The 25,765-nt window shown below is 50.1% G+C and overlaps 2 protein-coding genes across 2 annotated transcripts; one reads left to right on the forward strand and one right to left on the reverse strand.

The window, feature by feature from the left end:
• Window positions 1–1,379: 1,379 nt before the first annotated feature.
• Window positions 1,380–2,911, reverse strand: DNAJC5G (DnaJ heat shock protein family (Hsp40) member C5 gamma). The gene is given in 5 exon segments (XM_025983936.2): window positions 1,380–1,432; window positions 1,916–2,057; window positions 2,277–2,522; window positions 2,524–2,542; window positions 2,799–2,911. Coding segments are annotated over 5 exon segments (573 nt in total).
• Window positions 2,912–16,451: 13,540 nt separating this feature from the next.
• SLC30A3 (solute carrier family 30 member 3) lies at window positions 16,452–24,970 on the forward strand. Its single transcript, XM_025983942.2, has 8 exons — window positions 16,452–16,787; window positions 20,409–20,590; window positions 21,253–21,399; window positions 21,495–21,648; window positions 22,253–22,451; window positions 22,723–22,828; window positions 23,086–23,220; window positions 24,150–24,970. Exons 1-8 carry the CDS (start codon window positions 16,693–16,695, stop codon window positions 24,296–24,298), a joined length of 1,167 nt encoding a protein of 388 aa, XP_025839727.1. The 5' UTR covers window positions 16,452–16,692; the 3' UTR covers window positions 24,299–24,970.
• Window positions 24,971–25,765: the final 795 nt, after the last annotated feature.

A 25,765-nucleotide genomic window follows, 5' to 3' on the forward strand; every position in this document is an offset into this window, starting at 1 on the left:
TCCAGGAAGCCTCTGCCCCAACTCTATAGTTGTTCTGGACTCCTCCTTTCCAAAGCAGGCTGGTCTCAGATAGGGGCAACACACCCTCTGTCTTTTTCTCCCATGGGCCTTTTGCTCTATCCCAGGCATGATTCGTCTTTTTGAGGTCCAACAAATGCATTGGGTTGGACAAAAGATCGTTTATTTACTGACATTTCTTAGTCCCTCTCCCAGTCAGGAGAGAGAAGTTTGAGGAGTTACTCAGTTCTGACCTTGGGTGGATGGGAAATAAATGGTGTGGAGAGGTTACCAAACAGGCAGTATGAAGAGGCACGAATGGGGAAAGGGTCTGTAAAAGTAGTATCTTTTCCCTATAAAATGTTTCATGCCCATTTTAAGAACAACATATATGGTGATAAGCCTGCATAAGATGTGGTAAAAAGGATGGAGGCAAGCAACCACTGATGTATGAACTTTGGTCAGCCCACAGGACCCATGGTGAGGAGTGTTGTGCTGTGGTGGAGTCCAGACAGAATCCAAAGGTGAGATAACTACCTCTACACCTCAAATGCATTCATACTTTGCCTGAGCTGAGTCATGGTGGCATAGAATGAGGCTGACAACATCAAGTGCATGGGCACCAGGAGAAGTGAGACCAGCCCCAGAAAGGTGTGCTGGTATAGGAAGAAGGCTGATGCTAAAAGTTTTTGGTGCAGTGTTGCAACAAAGGAGGGTTAGCTGATAGAGCAGCTCTGGGATAGGAACCACCCTGCTCAGCTATCAGGATCTTGGTGGAGATACTACAAGTGGCTCAGGGCCCCTACCAGCTGAAATTGGCTCAAATCCCAAGGCACAGGAAAAAAGAGTGCACAGGAAAAAGAATGCTCACCACTGTCTGAGAAGTCATAAGGGTAGGGATGGGAGGGCTGTTATCTAAACAGATTAAAATTGGGACTCGAGCTAAAAAGAATAGCTGGGTGACCTTGTATTGCCCAGGTCAGTGGTATCATCAAGGACAGAGGTGGTATCCTCACTGGGATAGATGCCATCAATGCTTCCGAAGTTGGGATTCTTATAAAAAAAGGGGGGGGGGAATCAGGGTCAATGTCAGGACAGGGCTATTTGCTCCTCTCTTCAACGTGTCCAGTGGGATGGGCAGGCACCCTTTGCTGGGTCAGCACCTGTGGGCAAAAGAGGTTGGCATCTTATTAACCAGAAGGAACGATGACCCAGAATTCAAAGCAAGCTCCCTGTGGGTAAGGATATAAACACCTGAAGTCTATAGTATAAGATACAAACTTTCTACTAATGACTCATTACAAGTTAGTGTATGTTTTTTTCTTATCCTTTGATTATTGCCGCATTTTAGCTTCCATATATACCTCACTCCTCTTCATATTTTAGAAATCATCTTCGCTATCATCTTCCCCTCTTCTAAAATTTCTTTTGTTTCCTATGATGGAATTTGAAAAACATATACAATTACTTAGTAACAATTTTGAATATAGTGGTGAGAAAACCATTACCCTGCAGTTACACATCAGCATCACTAGGTGGCACTAGAGTGAACTTCAGTCAAGCCTCACTTTAACTCCTTGGGATGGAGATGATCTCAGACACCTCATCTCCCCTCCCAGTAAAGGCAATAAACATCATCCTCTAGCTTGTCTTCAACTACCGCCTTTTCTAGATACTCTCCCACCATTCCTTACCTTAACTACCACCCCATTCCTTAGCCTAACAGTCATGAGAGGCCAATATTACATTCAAACCATCAGTTTTGGCATAAGCCCCTCAGAGTATATCCCCTTCTCTTTCTTCACTTTACCTCAAAACCGACTTGAGACTCCCACACTAGGTGTTCAGAGTTTCACCCCCAACAATTTCTTTCATTCCTAATCCAGCTCTTACCTCAGAATCTGTCTATGGCTCTCACCTGACCTCGGAGGCTGATTCTGGACATTCTGCTGATACCTTTTGGCAACCTCCTCAGATGGTGGCTTAAGTGTTCCACAGCAAAAGCAGCAGCAGCAGCAACAACAGCAACAGGTGAGCAGAGCGCACAGGAGGACAAGTGTCTGAAAGGTAGGAAAGGATGGCCTCAACCCAGCAGTTCTTTTTTTTTTTTTTCAACCCAGCAGTTCTTAGTTCCATTTCACTCCCCTCCCTCAATCCCCTTAGCACCAAGAAAATGAGAAAACAGAAGGATCTGTCCTGGGAGAGAAGGGTCAGCTATTGGACAAGAGGAGGGCCACTCCTCCTTCCTTATACTTAAGGGACTAGGAACAATTGTATACCTTGAACCAACAACTATTCATCGTAAAATAGTAAGTGACGCCTTCTTCGCCAAAGTGATCATATATATATATTCCCAATGAGCCATGCCGGTCGTAGATTTTCCGCTTCTTAGGGTCACTCAGTATGGAGTGGGCTGTGTTGATCTCTTTGAATATTTCTGCTGCTTGAGCATCCCCTGGATTCTTGTCTGGATGATACTTCAAGGCCAGTTTCCTACCCAGGCAATACCCAAAAGGAGGGTGGGGAGAGGATGGTGGGGGAATGGCTGGGGAAGTAGGTAGGATGAATGACAGGGATAGGTCTCTAGATGAAAAGAAGAATGCATGAGATGTGGTGCAAAGGATGGAGGCAAGCAGCCCACATCTAAATTCCTGGCCATGCCACATTGAAAAGGATGATGGCCCCATGTGACCCAAAGTGAAGGCTTGAGGATTTAACAATGGGTCAGAAAGCAAGGTAGAAAGAGAAGGGCTTAAGGCGGCGGGGAATTCTGGGGTTTAATAAGAGGCTGATGTTTGAACCTGTAAGCCTTTTTGATGTCTTCAGGTGAGGCACCTTTCTTAAGCTCCAGCACGGCATAGAGAGTTGTCCCACTTTTGGACAGCTGGCGGGCTGCTTCATCCAAATGAGACATGATCTGGGTCAGAGGGGAAGAAGCATTTGTGAGAACTTCCACAGGCGAGGCCAAAGAGGAGTGAACTTCCAGTGACAGGAAACTCGTTGCCTTCTGGGTCTAGGTAGGTAAAATGACTACAAAGAGACAAGTATAAGACAATTATGAGTGGGCTCTGTGACTGGCAGGAAGGTGCAGGTGACCAGAAAAGACATCTAAATTCAAATGTTAAAGAGCAAACATCTCCTTGCATTTCCCAGCGTCCTTCAGCTACCCAGCCCTCCAGACAAGGGGAGGTCTAAACCATGGGAAGAGAGTGATTTTGTCTGGAACTACTAGTACCTTAGGCAAACAGCCCTGGCCCTGTCCAAGCTCACTGCTGGGTTGGAAAGACCAGGGCAGCCCTGTCCTTGAACAGGTTGGGTCAGGAAGCCGGGAGAGGCACAATTTTCAAGGGAGAAACAATTCAGACCAAACCCTGAGCCACCAAAGAGAAATCAGGTGTCTTAAAGTGGCAGTGCTGCCACAAGGCCAGAGACGTTCTTCTTTTCTCTGGCCTCCGCTCTCAAACCTCAGAGATGGGGCAGCGGGGAGAACACGGTGATGATTCAAGGGATGAGGACCAAAGCGAAAGGGCTAACTGTGGGGGCCCCGACCGGCCTGAGACCGGGGAGCAGGACCCCGGGCAGTGGGAGACAGCTTGGGAGGCTGTGGCCCATGAGGGCCAAGGCAACATGCTCAGAAGGGAAAGCTCTGGTTCCCAGGTGACCTCTGGCTCCGTGTGGACTCCCTGCTCGGCCTGGTGCTCTACCTCTACCTCAGGGTCGCTCTCTTCAGCTGGCGAGGCCTCACACAACCTCCATCCGGGTGTGAAACTTCACACCGCCGAGGTCCAGCGGCCAACTGCGCTTGCGTGCTGCGCCAACACTCCAGGTCGCTTTTTGGCGCCGCTGGAAAATCTAGGGGTGAGGCTACGTGAGCCCTGGGACTTATTTCGCTCCTGAGCACAGGGATCAGCCCTGTGCCAGCGGCCTTACGACATTTCCAGCGCTTCCGGTGGGCGTGGCCGCGGGCCAACCTTTCTGCCTTGGGAGAGGTTCACCAGTCACCTGCAGGGCTGGGCTCGTGCACTCACTTGAGGAAGCATTATCGGTTTGCACGCCGGGGTTGTATGAAAGGTATGGCTCCTGCAAGCCTTTCTCAAGAGGTCTGTTACCTTCCCAGTCTTCTTTTGCAGAATATAGGGGTCTCCACTTCGTCCTTTCTTTCGCTTCTGCCTTCAAACTCCTACACATGCTTTAAGATCCACCTCGAATATCCTGGGACTCCTTCCCTCTTTCCTCCAGTTGTTCCCATCTTGCTCTGTCACAGCAGTTATCCTGTTATATTGTAATTATTAGTTTGCACGTTCCCTTAAGTGGTAAACGGTATCTTGAGTTCTCAAAAAGTTACTACCACTTTTCAGGAAGTATTATATCATAAGGATGTATCATGTATTCTTATTATCCAGGTTGGACTCTTAAGTTGTTTCTAGCCATTTGATAGTGAATAATCTCATAACGAAAATTCTTTTTTTTTTTAAAGGTTTTATTTATTTATGAGAGACAGAGATTGGTGCAGAGACACAGGCAGAGGGAGAAGCAGGCTCAAAGCAGGGAGCCCGACATGGGACTCGATCCCGGGTCTCCAGGATCAGGCCCTGGGCCGAAGGCGGCGCTAAACCGCTGAGCCATCCGGGCTGCCCTCATAACGAAAATTCTTTAAAAAAATAAAATAATAAAATAAAATAAATAAAATAAATAAAATAAAAAATAAAATAAAAAAATAATATAAAATAAAATAATATAAAATAAAATAATATAAAATAAAATAATATAAAATAAAATAATATAAAATAAAATAAAATAAAACAAAATAAAATAAAATCTTCAAATAAATCTCTTCCCTGCCCCCTTGAGGTGGATTCCTGGAAGTGGAATTACTGGATCAAAGGGAATTTTTTAGAGGCTCTTAACTTTCTTCCCAGAAAGACAGCCAAAGTACCAATTTACATTTCCACCTGCAGGGCTTGAGAGCACCTAACTCCACCTGGCTTTGCTCCCTGTGATCTACTATGGGAGGCAGTGTTTGCACCACTTACAATTTACCACCACTTGATAATGTTGATTTTCTTTACAGATGAGCATGCAATAGCTCCTATAGCTTGTATTTGAAAGAGCTTTATTACTTAAATAATACTACTCTGTTCCACCTCGTGTGACTTTTATCACTCTCTTCCCTTTATTACAGTTATTTGTGCACATTTACACCCCCTTCTAGGTTTTAGGGGGTAAATCAATACTCCATCCCAAGAGATACAAGCCATCTGAGTAACCTAAGGAGTGTGATAGGCACAATGACCAGTGAATTAACTAACTTATTTCTGTAGATCTGTGATCAGTATAGGGGTGGGGATGAAAAGCTTTGGCATAGCGGGATGAGCACTGGGTGTTATGCTATATGTTGGCAAATTGAACTCCAATAAAAAAAAATTAAAAAAAAAAAAACTTTGGCATCAATTGTCCAGTTCATAGGTTCTGAGTTTATAGGTCAGTTACCTAAAACAAAGGAGCTGAAAATGACATTTGTGTGTGTGTGTGTGTGTGTGTGTGTGTGTGTGTGTGGTGGTGGTGGTTGTGATTTGTACTCTGGTAAATTACCCTAGCTAACTCCCAGCTTTTCAAACCATCATAGGATGGCAGAGCTAGCAGAGCAACCCGGGTTGTTTCTTTTTCTTTTTTAAAAAATATTTTATTTGTTTATTTGGCAGAGAGAGAGGACAAAAGCAGGTGGAGCAGCAGGCAGAGGAAAGGGAGAAGCAGGCTCCCTACCAAGCAGAGAGCCCAGGACCCCAAGATCATGACCTGAGCTTGAGGCAGATGCTTAACCAACTGAGCTACCCAGGTACCCCCACCTGGGTTGTCTTTTTTTTTTTTTTTTTTTTTTAAGATTTTATTTATTTAATCATGAGAGACATACACACTCACAGAGGCAGGGACAGAATCAGGCTTCCTGCAAGGAGCCCAAAGTGAGACTTGATCCCAGATCCCAGGATCATGCCCTGAGCCAAAGGCAGATGCTCAACCACTGAGCTACCCAGGCATCCCTGGGTTGTCTCTTTACTAACTCTAGCAGAAGGCCCTAGAAGTGCAGAGCACTTACAGTGAATTCCTTACCTCAGTCTGTAGGCCAGCATGTTCTGGCCTCTGCCTCTCACTCTAGCTCTGTCAGGCACCACTGTTTTGCTTGCTCTGGTCTCCGCTGCACTGCTTTTCTGTCAGTTCTTTGAAGACACCATGTTCCCTCCCAAGTCAAGGGCCTTAGGCCATTCTACTCGCTCTGCCTGGAAGACTCCTCCTCAGGCTGTCTGCTAGCTGACTTATCTTTCTAGAATCTCAGCTTCATGTCTCCCCACATAGGCTTTCTAAATTGGGTTCTGCTTCTCTCTCCCTACCTCATAACACGCTCACCACAATTTGTGAATATATGTTTATTTGTGTGTTGATTTATTTAAGATCTGCCTTCCCCAGTACAAAATGAACTCTCTGAGGGCAGGGACCTTGTAGCTTTGTTCACTATGATTCACCCGGCACCTAGAACCGTGCCTGGTTCACAGCAAGTGAATTAATGATTTGTTGGACAAGCTACAGCAGAGGGAGCCCTCTGCTGGTCCAGTGTAGGCCTAGAGGATGGGACCTAGCAGGAATTCCCTAGGGCTGCACTTAGCTGGGGACTTGGAAGGCTAAAGAGACCATTTTCCCTCATAGGGCCCTGGGTGAGAAGAGACAAAAGGAATTAAGAAGAGGCGGTAGGGGAGATAGTAATGGTGACTCAGAGCTCCTTGGTTCCTGTCTGAGTTTTCCTCCAGTTCCTAACACCGTTCCTGAGATATTGTAGGTGCTCAACGAATGTCAGTTGGTTGAATGAATAAGCAAACGTTGTGTGCCTTTTCAGAGGCACTGTAACCTAACAATCTCCTTTGATTCTCATGACAACCATGAGAGATGGTGTGATCACATCCCTGCTTCATAGAAGTGAGCCCAGAGAAAGAGGCAAATCAGGTTCTTCTTTGAAAAGAGTTAGTAAACATCTCCCACGTCTTGCCAGAGGCCCCAGAATGTTATTACTTCTTATCATTGACCCCTGACATTCTAATTAATTCTTTTTTTAAAAGATTTTATTTATTTATTCATGAGAGACACACACACACACAGAAGCAGAGACACAGGCAGAGGGAGAAGCAGGCTCCCTGCAGGGAGCCTGATGTGGGACTCGATCCTGGGATTCCAGGATAACGCCCTGGGCCGAAGGCGGGCGCTAAACCACTGAGCCACCCAGGGATCCCCAAATTAATTCTAATCATAGTTCATGGCTCTTGAAATAGCCATTATCTTTAAGTCTCCTGAGCTTCTACTCTGAATGAAAGGACAGTGCAGCCAGTAGGCTGCCAACATGGGAAGAGGACAGACAAGTCAGCCTGGCATCTTTAGCTAGAGGCTCTCTACTTTGTCTTGACCTAGAAACAGACCCCACCTGCTCTGTGTCTATGCACAGGGTCTCTTTTGACCCCCCTGCACAGTACTAGCCAGAACACACAAGCCCAGAGTCAGAAGCCCTAGATCTTGGTTTTTTGATCTGGCTGTAAGGAGCTGTGTGATCCTGAACAAATCACTTAATCGTGGAGCCTCTTTTTCCTCTTCTGTAAAAAACTGTGCTATTCCACAGGGTTGATGTCAAAACTAAATTAGATTTGGTTGTAAAAAGAACAGAAAAAATAACTATGCTAAAGAATGATTTCAGACCAAAACCTTTTTAGAATCATTTGCCCTTAAGTCACTGATCTTATAGTTTACTATCTCACAGAGCTGTTTGGTCTCTCCTGGAGGAAACCATGAAGCATCCCTTGTTTACCCACAAACAGCTAAAGTTTTAGTCATATAGCTGGAATACACATATACAGACAGCAGACATTGACATATTTATACCCAAAATATGCTCTTGAGCATATGCAGTGGGAGAGAGAGATCATAATTTGTCATACCCAACCACTAGGTTCTAGAATTATATAGTTTTTGAGTTGGAAAGGTCCTCAGAGGCTTAACTCTCATCTAATGCCTTCATTGTGTAATTGAAGAAAGTGTGGCCCTGCTCAAAGTCAACCAGTGAGGTCCAGATCCAAGTCTTTTGAGTTAAGAGTCTATGCTGTGTCTGCTCTTTATACATACCAGCTCCCTTCTCACTTTAAAGTTGAGGTCTAGGGACACCTGGGTGGCTTAGTCGATTGGGCATCTGACTCTTGGTTTCACCTCAGGTCATGATCTCAGGGTCCTGGGATTGAGCCCCACATCAGGCTCTGTGCTAAGTGGGGAGTCTGCTTGAAGATTCTCTCCCTCGGCCCCTTCCCACTCTCTCTCTCTCATTCAAATAAGTAAAATCTTTTTTTTTTTAAAGATTTTATTTATTTATTCATGAGAAACACACAAAGAGAGGCAGAGACATAGGCAGAGAGAGAAGCAGGCTCCCTGTGGGGAGCCCAATGCAGGACTTGATCCTACAACCTCAGGATCATGACCTGAGCCAAAGGCATACACTCAACCACTGAGCCACCCATGTGCCTCAAATAAATAATCTTTATTTTTTATTTTTTAAAAAGATTTTATTTATTTATTCATGAGAGACACACAGAGAGAGAGGCAGAGGGAGAAGCAGGCTTCATGCAGGGAACCTGACGTGGGACTCGATCCCTGGTCTCCAGGATCATGCCCTGGGCCGAAGGCAGGTGCTAAACCGCTGGGCCACCGGGGCTGCCCCCTAAATAAATCTTAAAAAAAAATAAAATTGAGGTCTATAGATAGACCAAAACTGTAGTTGATATCTATCTTCTTCCATGGTGTCTGGTAATGTCCCTCTTTCACTCCTTCCAGCCGAAGGCATGCTCTCTCCACATGTGAGAAAAATATCACTGGCCCAGTTTGTTTGCCTGTCCTTCCCCAGGGCAGACATCTCAGGGTGGGAGATGGAGGGCTTCCAGGCCAAAGAGGCTGCTGCATACCCCTGTCCTCTCTGACCTGCAACCCCAGACTACAGAGCTAAGGGCAGGCTGACAGGGCACAGCTATCTTACCTGTAAAATGGAGATAATAGCGTGTACCCCTTAGGGTTGTTAGGAGGACTAAATATTTAATCTGAACAGTGCTTGGGACATGGTAAGTGTTATGTTATTTTCGTCATCATCATCATATCATCATCCTTTCTATCTGGTCACTTCCCAATTTTGTAAAGAGAGAAGTTGCTTTTCATTTTGTCTCTGGGAAGAAGGGAAAACTTAGGATCCTTCCTCTAGGAAGATTTGCAAATTATCATGGGAATTGTTTCATCCTCTTTGTACATCCTTCTCCCAGCCTCTTAGAATCTAAGAGAACCACATTTCCTTGTTCCCCTACCCAGCACCCTCATGTTGCCCTCTTCCTATCCAAAATATTCCCACCAGTCCTCCCTAAGCTGTTAGAACTCCAAAATTACCTCTCTCACTTCTTTCAATACTTTTTGGGGGGGGCAGGGAGAGCACACTTGAGTGCTTATGAGTGAGGGGGAGAGTGGGGGGCAAGGCAGGAGCAGAGGAAGAAGGAGAGAATCTCAAGCAGGCTTCATAATCAGTCCCAAGCAGAAGCAGGGCTCCATCCCACAACCCTGAGATCATGACCTGAGCCAAAATCAAGAGTCCGATGCCTAACTGACTGAGCCACCTAGGTGCCCATTCTTTCAATATTTCTTTCTTTCTTTCTTTCTTTCTTTCTTTCTTTCTTTCTTTCTTTCTTTCTATAAACTAACTTTTTAAAAAAGATTTTATTTATTTATTCATGACAGACACAGAGAGAGAGAGAGGGAAAGGCAGAGACACAGACAGAGGGAGAAGCAGGCTCCATGCAGGAGCCTGACATGGGACTCAATCCCAGGTCTCCAGGATCATGCCCTGGGCTGCAGGCGGTGCTAAACCACTGCACCACCAGGGCTGCCCCTCTTTCAATATTTCTAGTGAAAACTGTTACCTCCATAAAATGAGCTCATCCCTAAAGGTTAGGTGGAAAGCAATCGGATTAAAATACAATGATTCAAGGGCACCTGGCTGGCTCAGTAGGTGGGGCATGTGACTCTTGATTTCCAGGTTGGACATTCGAGCCCCATGTTGGGTGTAGAGATTACTTAAAAATAAAATCTTTACTTAAAAAAATTATTTATGAGAGACACACACAGAGAGGCAGAAATATAGGTGAAAGGAGAAGGAGGCTACCTGCAGGGAGCCTGATGTAGGACTTTGTCCCAGGACCCGGGGATCACGACCTGAGCCAAAGGCAGATGCTCAACCACTGAGCCACCTAGGAGCCCCAAAAATAAAATCTTTAAAAAACAAAACTAAAACCCTACTATAATTTAGCTTGTAGTGAGAATGAGTGTTAATACCCTACTGTCTCCATTCTTGCTAACATAAAAGAAATAGCTAGTAGAATTCAGGCAGTGTGATTGAATGAAGTGAAAAATACCAAGCTCTCTTTCAGGGAAGGCTTTGGGCCTTAAATCACTTTTTTCATTTTCTATTACATTTCACGTCTTTTCATTTCTGTGGCTCTGCATTATTCTTGTTCTCCTCCTATATCTCCATTAAGTTTCCTGCCCTCCCCCCCTTCAGGCCCCTCCTCCTTCTCTCATTTCCTGACTGTGGATATTCTGTATGGTTTGGTCTTTAAGCTTCTACTTGTGCTTTCTCCTCTCCAGAGATCCAATCTATGCCTATGGCTTCAGATGTCATAAGTAGGCTTTAGAGTTAGTTTAGGATTATCCACATGCCAGTCTCCTGCTGCCTCTAAATTATATTCCCCATACTGATTGTTCCTCTTGGTTTCTCTGTTAAGAACCAGTATGGGGAATATAGTTTGGAGGTAGTGGGAGACTGGCATATGTTCTGGCTATTTCCAAGGTAATGATTCTCAAGAAACCCAAACATCACTTGTCTGTGGATTCATTCTTTTCCCCAATTCAGGCCAAAAGTCTTACTAATTTTTTTTTTCAAAATTGTTCTTTCATGTGTCCCTTCTTTTCAGCTCCTACAGTCTTGAAGAATCGCAGTTAAAGGATTTCCATATCACACTGTCTGTTGTTCTAGCCTTCTAACTGTTCTTACCACCAGTCTCATCCCTGGATATGGCCATATCAGTGTTTGTGAAGCAATGCTTCTATCATTAGCACTTCTTTGCTCATGGCCTACAGGATGCAAAACAACCTTTTAAATCTGGCAATAAACTCTACAACTTGATACCAACTTAGCCCTCCAAGTGCATTGTCTACTGTTGTTCTAAGGTGACCCTTCCATGCCATTGCCCTTGCACCATTTTCCCTTGTGAATTGTCCTTTTTCATTAATCAGTTCACTTACTCAACAAATATCTGTTAAACATTGCTACATGCCTAGTATTTTGGATACAATGATAACCAGTCAAACTCTTCTTTGTACTCATAGATTATAGCCTAGTGTGGAGGACAGACATTCATTAACGTCTTCAACAAATGTTTATTAGATTTTATCATGTGCCAGAGACTATTCTGGATACTGGGGATACGGCAGCTTATAAAACAGACAAAAATGTCTGCCATCATGGAGCTTGCATTCTGGTGAAAGCAGATAGATAGTAAACAAAATAAGTAAAATATAGTATTTTAGTTGGTAATAGTGTCTATGGAGCAACATAAAGCAGGGGATGCAGATAGAGAATCTTTGAGGTGGGATTGCAGTTTTTAAAATGATAAGCAAGGAAGGCTGGTGAAGGTGATATTTGAGTCAAGACCTAGAGTGGGTCCTCAGGTGAATCATGAAGACATCTGACAGAGTACATTGCATGTAAAGGAGTAAATGCAAAGGTCCTAGGGTGGAAGCATGCCTGGTGTGTTGTAGGACCTGTACAAAGGCCAGAGTGGCTGGGGATGGAGGTGAGAGTGGTATCAAAATGAGATCAGAGGGGCCTGTAGGACTTTGCAGGACATTGGAAAACCTTTGGCTGGTACTGACTGACATGGGGAGGTGCTGGGATCTGGCCTAGTGGTCTCGTCACTGGATTGAGGATAAATTGTAGGACAATAAAAGTAGAAAAATGAATATAACCACAGAAGCTACTGCAGTAATCAAGAAGACAGATGATGGTAGTTGGGACCAGGGTGGGAGCAGGATTTGCTGCCAGATTGGATGTGGGGTGAGTATAAAGGTATCAGGGGTGACTCTAAGGTTTCTGGCTTGAACAAGTGAAAGGATAGAGTCCCCATGTTCAGGCATAGGAGGAAAGCTGAAAGGAAAGGTTTGGGATGGGGTGATAATCAGGTGCTCCGTTTTAGACCAATGAAGCTTGAGGTGCCTAGTAGATGCTAAGGAGGTGAGGTCAAGCTGACATCTGGGTATTTGAGTCTGGAGTTCAAGTGAGAGATCTGGGGATCATTGTATAGATGCTGTTTATTTTGTTAAGCTTTTTTTAAACAGAAAATTTCAAACAAATATAGAATAGCACAATGATTCCCTCATCTACCTATCATAGAGCTTCAACAACCACTGCTTTCTGCAGTTTCTAGATAGTATTTTAAGCCTTGAGACTGGATAATATCTCAATGGGCAAGAGTGTTAGAAAGGTAAGAGAAGAGGGTGACCAAGTCCTGGACCATTCCAGCATTAAAGGGTTGAGAAGAGGGATGCCTGAGTGGCTTAGCAGTTGAGTGTCTGCCTTTGGCTCAGGACATGATCCCGGAGTCCCGGGATTGAGTCCCACGTCAGGCTCCCTGCATGGAGCCTGCTTCTCCCTCTGCCTGTGTCTCTGCCTCTCTCTCTGTATCTCTCATAAATAAATAAATAAAATCTTTTTAAAAATTCTTTAAAAAAAAAAAAAAGAGGGTTGAGAAGATGAGGAGGAACCAGCAAAGGAGCCTGAGAATAAGCAGTCAGTAAAGTAGGAGGAAAACCAGATTATGGTATCCTGGAAGCCAAGTGAAGAAACAAGTAATTCCCAAATAATGATGTAATTACAGTTTGATAAATGCTGAGGAAGAAAAGAAGTGTGCAATGAGAATATGTAACGTGAGATCCAACCTAGTCGGGGGATCAGGGAAAGCCTCTAGGAGGAGGTAATAATTCAGCTCTAGCCCTCCCTCATCCTTTCTATCTCCAGCTAAAATCCTGCTTTCTCCATCTTGATTCCACTCTGACAACCAGCCCCTTTTTTCTGGGGTGGCTGTATGGAGGACTATGTGTCAGCCATTGGGGGGCCCCAGGAATACCGTGATGAGAAAGATAATTCTTGCCTTCAGAAAGCTTGTATTCTAGTGAAGAGACAAACAAACCATTTTGTTTCAGTGTGCTGAGTGCCACCATCACATAAGCACAGCGGGCCTTGAGAGCACTGGAAAAGCACTGGAAAACTTCAGCCTGGTTGGGGAAGGGGTTTAGAAAAAGCTTCCTGGAGGAACACTTGAGCAGAGAATGGAATGGAAATTGGACTCCCTTGTTACCTCTGCCTATACCCTTCAACCTGGCTTGGACCTTTCCAGTGTTAACCCATTGCCCGAATGCTTGGATTCCAAATCTTGTCTGAGATTCCTAGCCCGGCCAAATCCTGACTTCAGGACCTTGCTCTCTTTCTCTCCCAGTATGAACTGCTCCAGCCTGGATTCCCAGGAGCCCCCTTCTGACCTGCTCTGCCACCCTCTGTTCTGGCACTGACCTATCCTGAGAACTTCCAGGGCTTCCTGCTTCCTTCACCCCTTTGGGACTTGATCAAAGTGGCCTAAGGAATCTCCTTAGGGAGAATTGATACCTAAGGCGACAGGACAGACATTAAGAGGATGTGGGTAAACCAGTAACCAAAGACAGCAGAATAGAAATCTCTTAGAATCAAGTTAAAGCCAGGAGGGGGAGGAAATGCATCTATCTTGTTCACTGGGAATTCCCAGTTACCCTAGCAAAGTGCATGGCAGGAAATAAGTGTTCAGTAAATGTTGAATGAATCTTGTTCTTACAAGATTCCAGTTCCTTAAAGCCAGCTCTAAGCTGCCCTTCTAACTCCTGCATAATTTTCCTAGCTCCTAGCAGATGCAGAATACCTTCCTCAGATCTGGCATTCAAGAGGACCCTTTGCAAAGATTTTCATAGGGCCACTTGATGGCTCTTTGAGAAACAGGTGCAAGCACTCTGTTTCACTGCCAGGCTTTTCTTGCATATATTTCCAAGCACAGGCAACTGTTGGTATTCTCCCCGCTGGTGCCCTCAGCTTCTGGAGGCAGCACGTTCCAAGGCCCCACACCGAGGGAGCCACGGCCGAGGACAGCCCTGTCATCCATCTGCTCCCAGACTTCTTTCCCCTCCCGCCCGCTCGCTCCCCGCCCTGTAGCGGGCGGGCATGTGCCGGCGTCTGCGCCCCCTCCCGGGAACCCGGGGCTGCTGTCTGCGCTCTGTGGACTGACTGCCCGGGAAGGGAAATCCCGGAGGAAGCCATTGTTGTTAAGTCCCCTGTTGTCGTCATTGGCTAAGGCGTGCCTAGAAGCCCCTTTCCCGCACAGGGCTCCGCGATGTCTCCCCAGTCTCGAGCTCTCCTGCCCTGGCCGCTTCAGGCGAGGCTACAGCATCCCAGCCCTTGAGTGCGCGGTGGCCCCTCCGCATCCCAGCTCCAGGGCTCTCAGAATTGGGGAAACCCCAGGCCCCGTGCGGAGCTTCGAAAACCGACGGCGCCAAGCGGCACCTGCCGGGGGTCCTGACCTAGACGAACAAGAGTTCCAACCGTGCTCTAACAAGGACCTACAAGGTGACCTTGGCCGGTGGTTTTCCCTCTCGCTACCTCAGCTTGCACCCCCTGGCCCGAAGAAGAAGCTGAGGCCCCACTCCTCTAAGGGAGGTTGGAGGGAGAAAGGACCCCCACCCTCACTCCCTCGCCCCTCTCCTTGCGTGGGCTTTGGGCTGAGTCTTCCGCTGGGAGTAGCGGGGAGTGTGCCGAATAAAGGCTGGCGCTGGCCCCGGGCGCAGCGTGGGTGTAGATGCGGCGCGGGGGGCTCGCGCAGACCCTTCGGTTCTTCTGTTCCGCACCGTTTCCCAGCGCAGTACGCTCCCTTCGTGCACGCCGCCCGCAAACCTTGGCAAGGGCCTCACTCTCCCCCGCCTGAGCAGCCAGCCCGCAGCCCAGCTTGCCTAATTCGTTCAAGCCTCACCTCCTCCGCGAAGCTCTCCCAGGTTAACCCCATCTCTTCCAACCACTCTATCTGGCACGTGTTCCTGGTGTTCAGTTTTTTTTGGGGGGGGGGGGGGCGGAGTGTACACTCAGTCGCAACGTTTGGGATAATAACCTTGGGACAAGAACCCTAAATGAGCGACGCCCAGTGTGTTCTTCAGGAAGGGTGCCGGTTGATGGGTTTCTCTGCTGGACTCACTAACCACTCCCACCCTCCACGCTTCTCCATCCAAGCTCAGTTTTCTCCCTCCTCCTCCTCCAGACCCTCCTCTTCACAGAGTGTCACAGCTTGGAGGGCACAATGCGATGCCCACTCCCATTTCATCCTACAGTGGCGGCAGGTGTGAGGGGCAGAGAGCATTGAGCAGTTGAAGGTTTAACCCGGGGCTCAGCCACCCACTTTGCTGTAAGTCACTCCTTCCTTCCCCTGGGCTTTAGTTAAAACGGGCAAAACGAGGCAAAATGAGAGAATGCCCATCCAGGTGCTAGAGGGTCGGAGGCAAAGAATCACTTGCTGACAAGCTTCCACCTCCCTCTAAGAACAATGGTTTGTGTGACCAGAGAGGTGGCATCACTCCCTCCTCCTCCGGTTGCCCCAGACTGTGAGTGACAAGACTGCCGAGCGCGCCCTCTCCAGTGGCCAGCGCGGCGCCCTGAACTGGAGAGGGAAAGAGGATGGGGTTCCAGTCCCAGCATTTTATTAACCGGCTGCACCACCCTAGAGGCTTCTAACTCTGGAACTCAGTTTATTCATCCGAAAAATAGGGATAGTAATGGATTGGAGGAGAACAGGAAGCTTTTGTCACCCAGTGTCTCTATAAAAATAAATGATAATGAGCGGTACAGTGCTTGGCAGCAGATTTTGCATGCAAATTCCGACCCCACATCCTCCACACAGGGGTTTCTGGCCAGAGTCCCTGGAGTTCTCCCGGATGTGTCTCTGCGCACCCCACACTCTTTCTGGTTCTCTCGAGCTAGGTAATGGACCCACACCTGTTTGTGCCTCTGTCGGGAGGGGTTGGAGGACCCCCCCCCCCGCCCCCCGTGCAGGCTTGCGAAGGGAGGTGTTTCTTGGGGGAAGGTTGGTCGAGAGGTGCCTAGGTTTTGGGAGCTTGGCTTAGAACCGGCGGGCGGGACTTGGGTGGGGGCGGGGCTATGGAGATTAGGTGTTTTCTAGAACCCTGAGGGGGCGCAGAGGACTTCCGTCGCCCCCACCTGGCTCTGGCACTGGGAAATGGGGCTTTGGTTATGGGGGCGGGGCTTAGGCATGGGGGAGAGGCCCGGGAGCCTGGAGGCGGGGCTTGGGGAGCTCGCCCCACGCGGGGCGGGGCTCCAAAGGCAGCGGGATCTGCAGTTCGGACTCCCCGCGCCACAGTCGCTGCAGTTCCCTCCACTCTGGTGGCCCCGCGGCCCTGCGGGGAGTCCGAGGGTCGGCTGGCCGCTCGGACTTGGTGCAGGGCCGGCCCCGCCTCTCTCTTCCTCGGTGGGGCCTAGACGGTCGGGGCCGCGGAGACATGGAGCCCTCTCCTGCCACGGGGGGCTCGGAGACCACTCGCCTGGTGAGCCCCCGGGACCGCGGCGGCGCCGGTGGCGGCCTGCGCTTGAAGAGGTAGGACAGACCTGGGCCAGCCCTCAGCCTGGGGGCGCCACCCTCGTGCCATCCGCCCCTTTCGTTGTCTCCCTCGGCGCGGCCCCGGCTGGCCGCCCCAGCGCACCGCAACTCCTCGGCTTCGCGGCGCCGGGCGCTGTCCTCCCCGGCCACACGGCCAGAAGCCCCCGCCCCTCCCAGCAGCCTGCTTGCCTCCTCCCGGCCACGCTTTTTCTCGGTCGCGCAAAGCGGCTCCCCGGCCCGGCCCCCAAGCCTCCGGACCCCTCAGCCGCCCTCGCGCATCTGACTTTCCCGCGAGCAGCTGCCCCTCCGTCGGGCCGGAGTCGCGCCCGGTGCCCCGATGTCTGCATTGCTCCGGCGCCCTGCTGGTGGGAGCGTCTCGCCGCCCCGGCCTCGGAGCCCCCTCTGCAGGCCCCTGGCCCTTTCCTCCGTGCGCCGGGCTCGCGGCGCCCCCTCCAGCCACGGCCAGCTGTGCGCACCCGGACCGAGGATGGGCCCCGGCTCCACGGCGGTTCTTCCCGGCCCCTGGGGGGCGGCGGCCGCTGGGAGGCGAGGGGGTGGCAGGGAAGGAGCAGGTGCGGTCTGGGCGGCAGGGGGTATTCCCGGCTCCGCACAGACGGGGCCGGGGGCGGCGAGGTGTGAAATGAGGCGCGCGGAGCGGCCGGGACAGCGGGCCGGGGGCGGCCGGAGAACCTCCTCCGCGTCCCGCCGGCCTCCCGCGCCCGGCGCCCGCCGGCTCTGTGCGCCTTGGCCCCCGGAGCGCCGCGCCAGGCCCATCCTGGCCACCTCCGCTGGCCATTTTGTCTGTTGGCTGACCGTCCGTTTGTCTCGGAAATTTGACAGGCTCTCTAGCTCTTTCTCGTCGGCTTCCCCCCCCCCCCCTTTCTTCATTTCTCCCAACCGTTCTTTTTCCCTCCGAGCACCTTTCCCTTTGTCTCTGGTTCCTCTGTGTGTTTCTCGCTCTTTCCCTGGGCGAGGGCCGTAAACCTGAGTGGGTGGGGGAGTGGATGAACAGAAGGGAGGACAGACTTCTCGTCTGACTCCTTCCTGCAGGGGACTGCAGACGTGGGCAGCTGTGGAGGCTCCAGCCAAGACACTGGCTGGCTCTTCACATATCCTTTTGACTCTGCTTCAGGCCCTGTCCCCTCCCCAAACTTCCCCTCTACCTCACTCAATATTACTGGTTTGTTGGGGGTTTCAGAGGGTCAAGGAGAGAAAACTGCCTTTCTTTCTCTCTAAACAGCGTGTAACCCCCCACCCACATACATACACACGCACACACCCACTCACCCCAACAATGAGGCTTCTTTTTTTTTCTAATGTTTTTTTTTTTTTTTAAAGTAGGCTCCATGCCCAAGGTGGAGCTTGAGCTCATGACCCTGAGATTAAGAGTCGCATGCTCTACCAACTGAGCCAGCCAGGCACCCCAACAATGAGGCTTCTTTAGTGCCCAATTCATGCAGAACAAAAGGGAGTAGCCTGTTGATGGGTGGCTACCTTGATGACTGGCTACTCTGTGCCTTACAAAAAAGGCATCTTGCCCACTGCCCCAAAGCCACGCAGCCTGTGCTTGCTATCCAGACCCGCATCTCTGACTCCCGGCTCATTTTCATCCTCATATGACCATTAGTCACCAAATCCTGCAGTATTTTCTGAAAGAGACTCTTCCCTAACCTACCTGCCCCTCCTCTAAAATTCTGGGCAGGGAATCTGTGGCCTGGTCTAGTCTGAACCCTTCCATCTTCTCTCCTCTCTCCCTCCCAGACTAATATACCTCAGCAAGGTCATCTCAGGGCTTGGGAAAGATATGTGAAATCAATCAGTGTATCTCCCTCCATGTTCCTTTGAGCCCTTGCTTCCCTCCTCAGCCCTTGGCCTGGCTCCTGATACTTAAAACTCCTAGCCACTTATCTTGTCATTGACATCCCATGTGTATGGAGCCCTCTTTTTCACCTAGGTCTCATGTTGAACATCTCTCCCTCTGTGAAGTTGTCCTCACCCCCATCACAGGTGGTCACTCCCTCCCTGGTGCTCCAAAGTCCTTCGTTCATAATCCTCCTGGCCCCAGCCTCTCCTTGCCTAGTAAGTCATCGGTGAAACATCTGTCTCTCCCACTAGACCAGGCTTCACCATGTGTATACCACCTACCACCTGAGTCCCAGGCGCCCAACTATATGTATATCTCATTGAAGAATGAGGATGGGTTTCAGAGCCACCCTCATTTCCCTGTCTCCTCTGGAAACACACCAGAATCATACACATTGAGATACTAAGTCTTGGAAGAAAATTCCAAGAAATTAATCTACCTGCCAGCACTTGAATCTTCCCTAGAAGCACCAAATGTCCCCCCACCTCCCTCACACCTCAATTCACCCACTTGGCAGAGCTTTTCTGAGCCTGAAGGCCCCAGGCTTCCCTCCTTACTTTACTGCTGTGGCCACTTTTCAACCAAGAGCCTTCGATTTCACTCATGGGTATTCTAGTCACACTTCCATGAGTATTTCTAGGACTGTATTTTCTATTAGGTCCTTCGTTCCGTGGGAAGGTTCTGGCCTTGCTGGGGTTCAGACTTGGTAGTCATGGGGTTAGGAATTGGGCCAGTATGAACCTAAAACAGCCTGAGCTCAATGTCTGGCATACCAGGTGAGGCCCCAGCCCCATTCATTCCCCAAGGGGGGCTTGGCACTGTACAGTTAAGGTGGCCTCTGCTAGGTGCTTATGATCAGACCGAGGTCCAGCTAACATGGGGCAGCCTCCAAATCCAGCATCCTCCCACTGCCTCCCCAGCCACAGCAGTCTGTGCTTCATACTCCCTATAACAACCCCAACTCTGGGATCTGAAATATCAAATTTTTCTGGATCCCAACATTCCACTCTTTCAAATGGCCACATTTCAGCTGCATGTCTACATAGGGAAGGGGAAGGATCTAGATGGAGACACTGGGACCTGGATCTGGGAGGGAAGCACCAAGGCCAGGATTGTATGCTCACCCTTTGACACCACCTTCCCTTCCTATTGCCTCTGCCTGGCATGTTCACCCAGTCTTTACCAAAACCCTCCCCATCCTTCAGTTTCTCTGATTTCACTCTAATTCATGTACTCCTCTATCCTCCCAGCCCTGACAGCATTTGGCTTTATGGCAATAGCTACTCTCTTGCTACTGTCATAGCACTAGATACACCTTCATCTTGTTCACCAAAAGCTCCTGGAGGTCAGCAAGTTCCTGCTCACTTGTGTTCCTTATGGTGCCTATCAATTCGTTATGGTAGAGTCTACTTTATACCACGAACTTGCCGTGTGGCCTCCATATGTCTTCCCCCTCTCTGAGCCTCATACTTGTCATTTCTGTAACAAGTGTTAGACGAGACCATCTCTACAGTGCTTTCCAGCTGTGAAATTCCATGGCTCTGTGTATGACAGAAAAGGGAGGCTGGGCTCTGAGCGGTTTCTTAGCCCCACTCTCTCACATGGCCCTCTGTCTCTGAGGCTCCCAGGTTTGAGCAGGCCTTGGGACAGACAGAGCGAGTGTTGGGCCACGGCTAATGAAGCCTGTCTAGCGGGACTGAGGAACAGGTCAGACCATGGCCATGCACCAGTTTGAATCACGCTACCCATCTCAGTCTCTTCACAGAGCCCTCGGAGGCCCTCCCTGAGGAACCCAAATCTGTGGAGATGCCCTTCCACCACTGCCACAGGGACCCCCTGCCACAGCCGGGCCTCACCCCTGAGAGGCTGCAGGCACAGAGGCAGCTGTGTGCCGCCTGTGCCGTGTGCTGCGTCTTCATGGCTGGGGAGGTGGTTGGTAAGTCAGAGGGCTGCTCCTCCAACCCCGTCCTCTTGACCCTGGCCTGAGCCACTCTCCGCCCAGAGTCCCAGCAACGTTCCTGGTGGACATGCAGAGAAGGAGATGGCTGCAGTGGAGGCCTGGGTGCTCAGGACTCAGGGAGTGGGAGAGGATGGGAGACAGCACCAAGGGGAATTCAGGGCAAGGTCTACAGCAGGGGGCCAGGGCAGCTTCTCAGCATTAGCTGAGTCTTTTATTTTTTAAGATTTTATTTATTTATTCATGAGAGACACACAGAGAGAAGCAGAGACATAGGCAGAGGGAAAAGCAGCTCCCTGCAGGGAGCCCAATGCAGGAGTCGATTCCAGGACCCTAGGATCACACCCTGAGCCGAAGGCAGACACTCCACCACTCAGCTAGGGAGCCACCCAGGCATCCCTAGCTGAGTCTTTTAAAAGTCCTATTTTCTTGATATGAAAATGTGTCATTATAGGAAAACTAGAAAATGTGGATGAGTGAAAAGAAGCAAATAAGAACTCCCTGTGGTCCCATCACCAGAGAAAAACACAGTTCACATTTTCGTGCAGAGCTCCCCAGTTTTTGTCCCTGCTTATCCACATGCTGCCACAGCTCATGCTACTTTCTAACTGGACCCAGAGTACACTGCTTTATCCTTGCAGGTGGGTATTTGGCGCACAGCCTGGCCATTATGACCGATGCAGCCCACCTGCTGGCAGATGTGGGCAGCATGATAGGCAGCCTCTTCTCCCTTTGGCTCTCTACCCGTCCAGCCACCCGCACCATGACCTTTGGCTGGCACCGCTCAGGTAAGGCCCTGCATAGCCCAGTGAGCCTCTGACCTTACCAGAAGGTACCTCCTAGGGTCCCGGGCAGGTCTCTGATAGCTTGTCTCCCCCTGCAGAGACTCTGGGGGCTTTGGCCTCTGTGGTCTCCCTCTGGATGGTCACTGGCATCCTCCTGTACCTGGCCTTCATCCGCCTGCTGCACAGCGACTACCACATCGAGGGGGGTGCCATGCTGCTGACCGCCAGCATCGCAGTCTGTGCCAATCTGCTGTACGTGCCAGTATGGAGCAGGCACCATGTGGGGCTCAGGGCGAGGGGTCCTCCTCCCAGGTGGGAGAGCTGGCTCTCTCCCCTCCCCAACAGGCATGCAACACACACACATACACATACACAGTTCTCACCTGTCGCCTGCCCTAGGGCTGCCTTAAAACAGATGGGAGAAAGACCTAGAACCCAGTAAGCAGGCATTTATTAAGGGCCTGCTGTATACCAGCCACTCTGCTGGGGGCTTTCGGCAGCACTGTCTCATCTGAGCCCCACAACCACCCCATGATGTAGACAGTATCAGTCCTAGTGTACAGTTAATGAAACAGAAACAGAATGGAAGAGGTGGCTAGGTGATTTGCACAGGTGTAAATAGCAGGGTCAGGATGCGAATCCATGTCTCCAGCACCAAGTACAGTGTTATGTCCCCCAGGCTACATGATTTGTCTCCCTTGGCCGATGTTGTCTTTGTCTGGGGCTGGGAAAGTAGGGAGAAAATCGGTGGGGAAAGAGCTCCGGGGGGATAGGGGGAGGTGGAGAGAATGTGGAAATAGGGCAGAGGAGGCCAGGAATGGGCCGCCTGGGCTGAGCTGCTCTGCTTCCCCCTCAGAATGGCCTTTGTGCTGCACCAGGCTGGGCCCCCCCACAGCCACGGGTCTAGGGGGGCGGAGTATGCACCGCTGGAGGAGGGGCCAGGGGAGCCCCTGCCCCTGGGGAACACCAGCGTCCGGGCAGCCTTTGTGCATGTGCTGGGGGACCTCCTGCAGAGCCTTGGGGTACTGGCCGCCTCTGTCCTCATCTACTTCAAGGTACTGTGCACACAGGCCTGCCCGGGCCTTCCTCCCCCAGCTCTACACCCTAACCCCCTCCTTGGACCCTTGGCACAGGACCCTTGGCCTCTCCCCCACCCCCACCACCCCTGCCAAGCTCCTAGCTCCCCCGAAATCCCTGCTTGGGGCGTGGTCCCTTTCCCCCAGCAGGGCTCTCAGGGGCCTCTTGGGTCCTGTTTGTCTAAGACACCCCTAGGTCTTCCTCTGGAAGGTTCCTGTTTCCTGGGCTCAGAGGTCTCTTTCCCTACAGCCTCAGTACAAGGCAGCTGACCCCATCAGCACCTTCCTCTTCTCCATCTGTGCCCTGGGATCTACAGCTCCCACCCTCCGAGATGTTCTTCGTGTCCTCATGGAAGGTAAGTCAGATGTCACAGTTCCCCACCTGGGTCCTCTCTGACCTCGCTCCAGCTCTGAGCCACCTCTCTTCTTTCAAGAGAGTGTCAGGTGAAGGCCTGCGTCCTGGGGTCTATTGCTAGAAGGAGGATTCGGGCACAGAGTGAATTGTGGGGGTTAATGGTGAGCAGATACAGAATAGGGGAGGTAGAGTCTGGTAAGGTGCTGTCCTTGGGCAGGATGGGCCTTGGTAATAAGGCATGGTGGGTGCTTTTTGCAGGTTCCCCCCGAAGCGTGGGGTTTGAGCCCGTGCGGGACACACTCATGTCCGTGCCAGGAGTCCGGGCAACTCATGAGTTGCACCTCTGGTCCCTTACGCTTACTTACCATGTTGCCTCCGCACACCTGGCCATTGGTGAGTCCACACTGGCCCTAGCCAGTTACCTCCTAGAGATGTTTCCCACCCCCTCAACCCGCCTCTCCCCGCCCCAGCCTGGCTCCCCTTCTAAACCTAGAAAGATAATCTGAATTGCTGGAATTGCAGGTCCATCTCTCTTTCTTGATCTCTTTTTCATATGTATGTGCATGTTGGAGACAAGGAACCCTGGACAGGGTATTTTGCGGGGAGGTTACACCCTCTCTGAAGTAGTGCAGAGAACCAGCAACCCTTTAAAAGATCACTAATGCCAGTAGGTCTAGTAACAGGGCACATTAGGTAAGTTGTGACCGTGGGGTATCACGGGACTATTCAAACTGATGATTATGAACACTGTGTGGCAACTAGGAAAAATGTTTATGGTATAATGCTAAGAGGAAAAAGCTGAATGTAAAATTATATCTACATTATGATTCAACTATTAAAAATATATATGGTGACTCACAAGCTGACAAAGGATTTTTGAGTTTCTTCCAGATGCAAGAAGCAATCAGAGACATGCAATTTGGATGCCAAAAATATTATACTTTGTGGGATAGTTGATGGTAACTTTAGAGTGACAATGGGAGAAAATATTTAACATCTGGATTGTCTTGGAGAATCGGGTGCTGTGGCTGCTGAAACATACAGCTGTTTATTGATAGTCAAAGAGCAGAAGAGAATAGAAAAATAAGAATAGTTTGGTGGTTAGCATGGTGGCATGGCTGATTAGGGGGTGAATCTCTCCAACCTTTTCTTTGGCATTTTTATGCTGTTGGTACAATACAGAAAGAAAATAAAGCTCCTAATTCAAGCCTGGCTTTAATGCTGTGCAAACCATTGGGTCCCCCTTCACCCGTCCTTATCTTGGCCCCTGCCTGGTTCCCAAGTCCCCTGGGAACCTGCTGCCTCTTATCACTCTCCCACAGACTCCACGGCTGACCCTGAAGCTGTCCTGGCTGAAGCCACATCCCAGCTCCACTCCCGGTTTGGATTCTCCAGCTGTACCCTGCAGGTTGAGCAGTACCAGCCCGAGATGGCCCAGTGCCTGCGCTGCCGGGAGCCCCCCCAAGCCTGAGCCAAGGCCCTGCCCTCACCCTACTGCCAGGCCCTGGCTCAGGCCCGGACTCTCAGTACCTGCCTCCCTGCTCTCGGAGAAGGGACAGCTGGTCCCGTACCCCTTCCTCTCTCCCTCCTTCCATCTGCCCATTCCCTAGCCCCCAGCTCCAGTGGACAAGACCAAAGTGTGTGTGTGGGGGTGGGGAGGCAGGAGTCAGGCTGAATGGGAGTTAATCAGTGGGGGTGTGTAGAAATCCCTTGGTCCCCACTCCCTGTGGTTTAGGGAGCACAAGCGTCCTTTCCATGCAGTTCATTTGTCTGTGTGGCAGGCTGGCTGGCTGGCTGGGGGCATCTGCCTGTCTGTGTGCTGTTGGTGTGCCTATGCCTGGGGGAGGTCAGCAGGGGCCCCCTCCCCACGTGGCCCTCGCTCTGTCTATGCAGGAGCCCCAAAACCCGCACTTTGTCTGTTCTAGCCTGTGGTTTTGTCTCCATGTGTATGTGTTTTTTGGTGCTGTGGCCTGTGTGTCTCTGTGCCTCTGTGGCTGTGCTATGGTCTCTCTGAGTCTGCACCATCCATGTGTCCTTTTGGGGATCTGTCTGTCCATCCCTCTGTTGGTGCTGTGCCCTTGGCTATCCCAGAGAGAGGGAGGACTCCACCACAGCTCCACCAATAAACTTGTGTCTAACTGCATCTTCCAGTCCGTGTACTGACTCCTCAGAAGAGGGAAAGAGAGCCTCATAGCCAGAGTGACCTCCCACAGCCCTCCTCCCTCCCACCCAGCTCCTCCACCTTCTCCACCCTCAAATATCCATTCCCTTGTAGGCTAAAACCCACCAGTCCCTTTGTTACCTTCCCCTACTGCATGCCTGGGTCTCTGGGTCAGGGAGAGTCCTTGCATGCCCTGGGCTTGGTTGCAGGAGAAAGTTGGAAGGCAAGGAGCCAAGGGATCCTGGAGAGTCATTCCTAAATACTCCTATAGGCCATCGGGGCATCGGGCTGGTCAGAGGAAGCTTAGTCCCTTTGGGGAAGAGTGGTTGCACCACACTCACTCTTTGGGCTGCGGACACCAAGGACCTCTTTTACCATCCCCCTTTGTCTTAAAGAATCATATATTTGGACAGATTTAGTCTTTATAAACCAAACTTTTTTTTTTTAAGATTTTTATTTATTTATTCATGAGAGACAGAGAGAGACAGAGACAGAGACAGAGACACAGGCAGAGGGAGAAGAAGGACGAGATCCCAGGCCTCCAGGATCATACCCTGGGCTGAAGGTGGCACTAAACCGTGGGGCCACTGGGGCTGCCCTTTATAAAGCAAACTTAAAGGATTATTGTTACTATTAAGGGATCCCTTAAACTTAAGGGACTGTGGATTTTCTCTTCTAAGAAATCAAACTCTGTGCTTTGATTTTAGATCTAGTGCTTTGGATCAGCAGGAGTTTGCAGGCCCTGCCACCTTAGGTTGATACAATTCCAGCCTGAAG

The sequence above is a fragment of the Vulpes vulpes genome, chromosome 8 (assembly GCF_048418805.1).
Source record: "Vulpes vulpes isolate BD-2025 chromosome 8, VulVul3, whole genome shotgun sequence".
Classification (NCBI taxonomy): domain Eukaryota; kingdom Metazoa; phylum Chordata; class Mammalia; order Carnivora; family Canidae; genus Vulpes; species Vulpes vulpes.

Excerpts from the sequence above, each read along its gene's own strand:
- SLC30A3 (XM_025983942.2), top strand. The coding sequence starts at position 16,693 with ATGGAGCCCTCTCCTGCCACGGGGGGCTCGGAGACCACTCGCCTGGTG. Across the intron at positions 20,591-21,252 it reads CATGGCTGGGGAGGTGGTTG|GTGGGTATTTGGCGCACAGC; the intron begins GTAAGTCAGAGG and ends TTATCCTTGCAG. Across the intron at positions 21,649-22,252 it reads GCAGTCTGTGCCAATCTGCT|AATGGCCTTTGTGCTGCACC; the intron begins GTACGTGCCAGT and ends CTTCCCCCTCAG.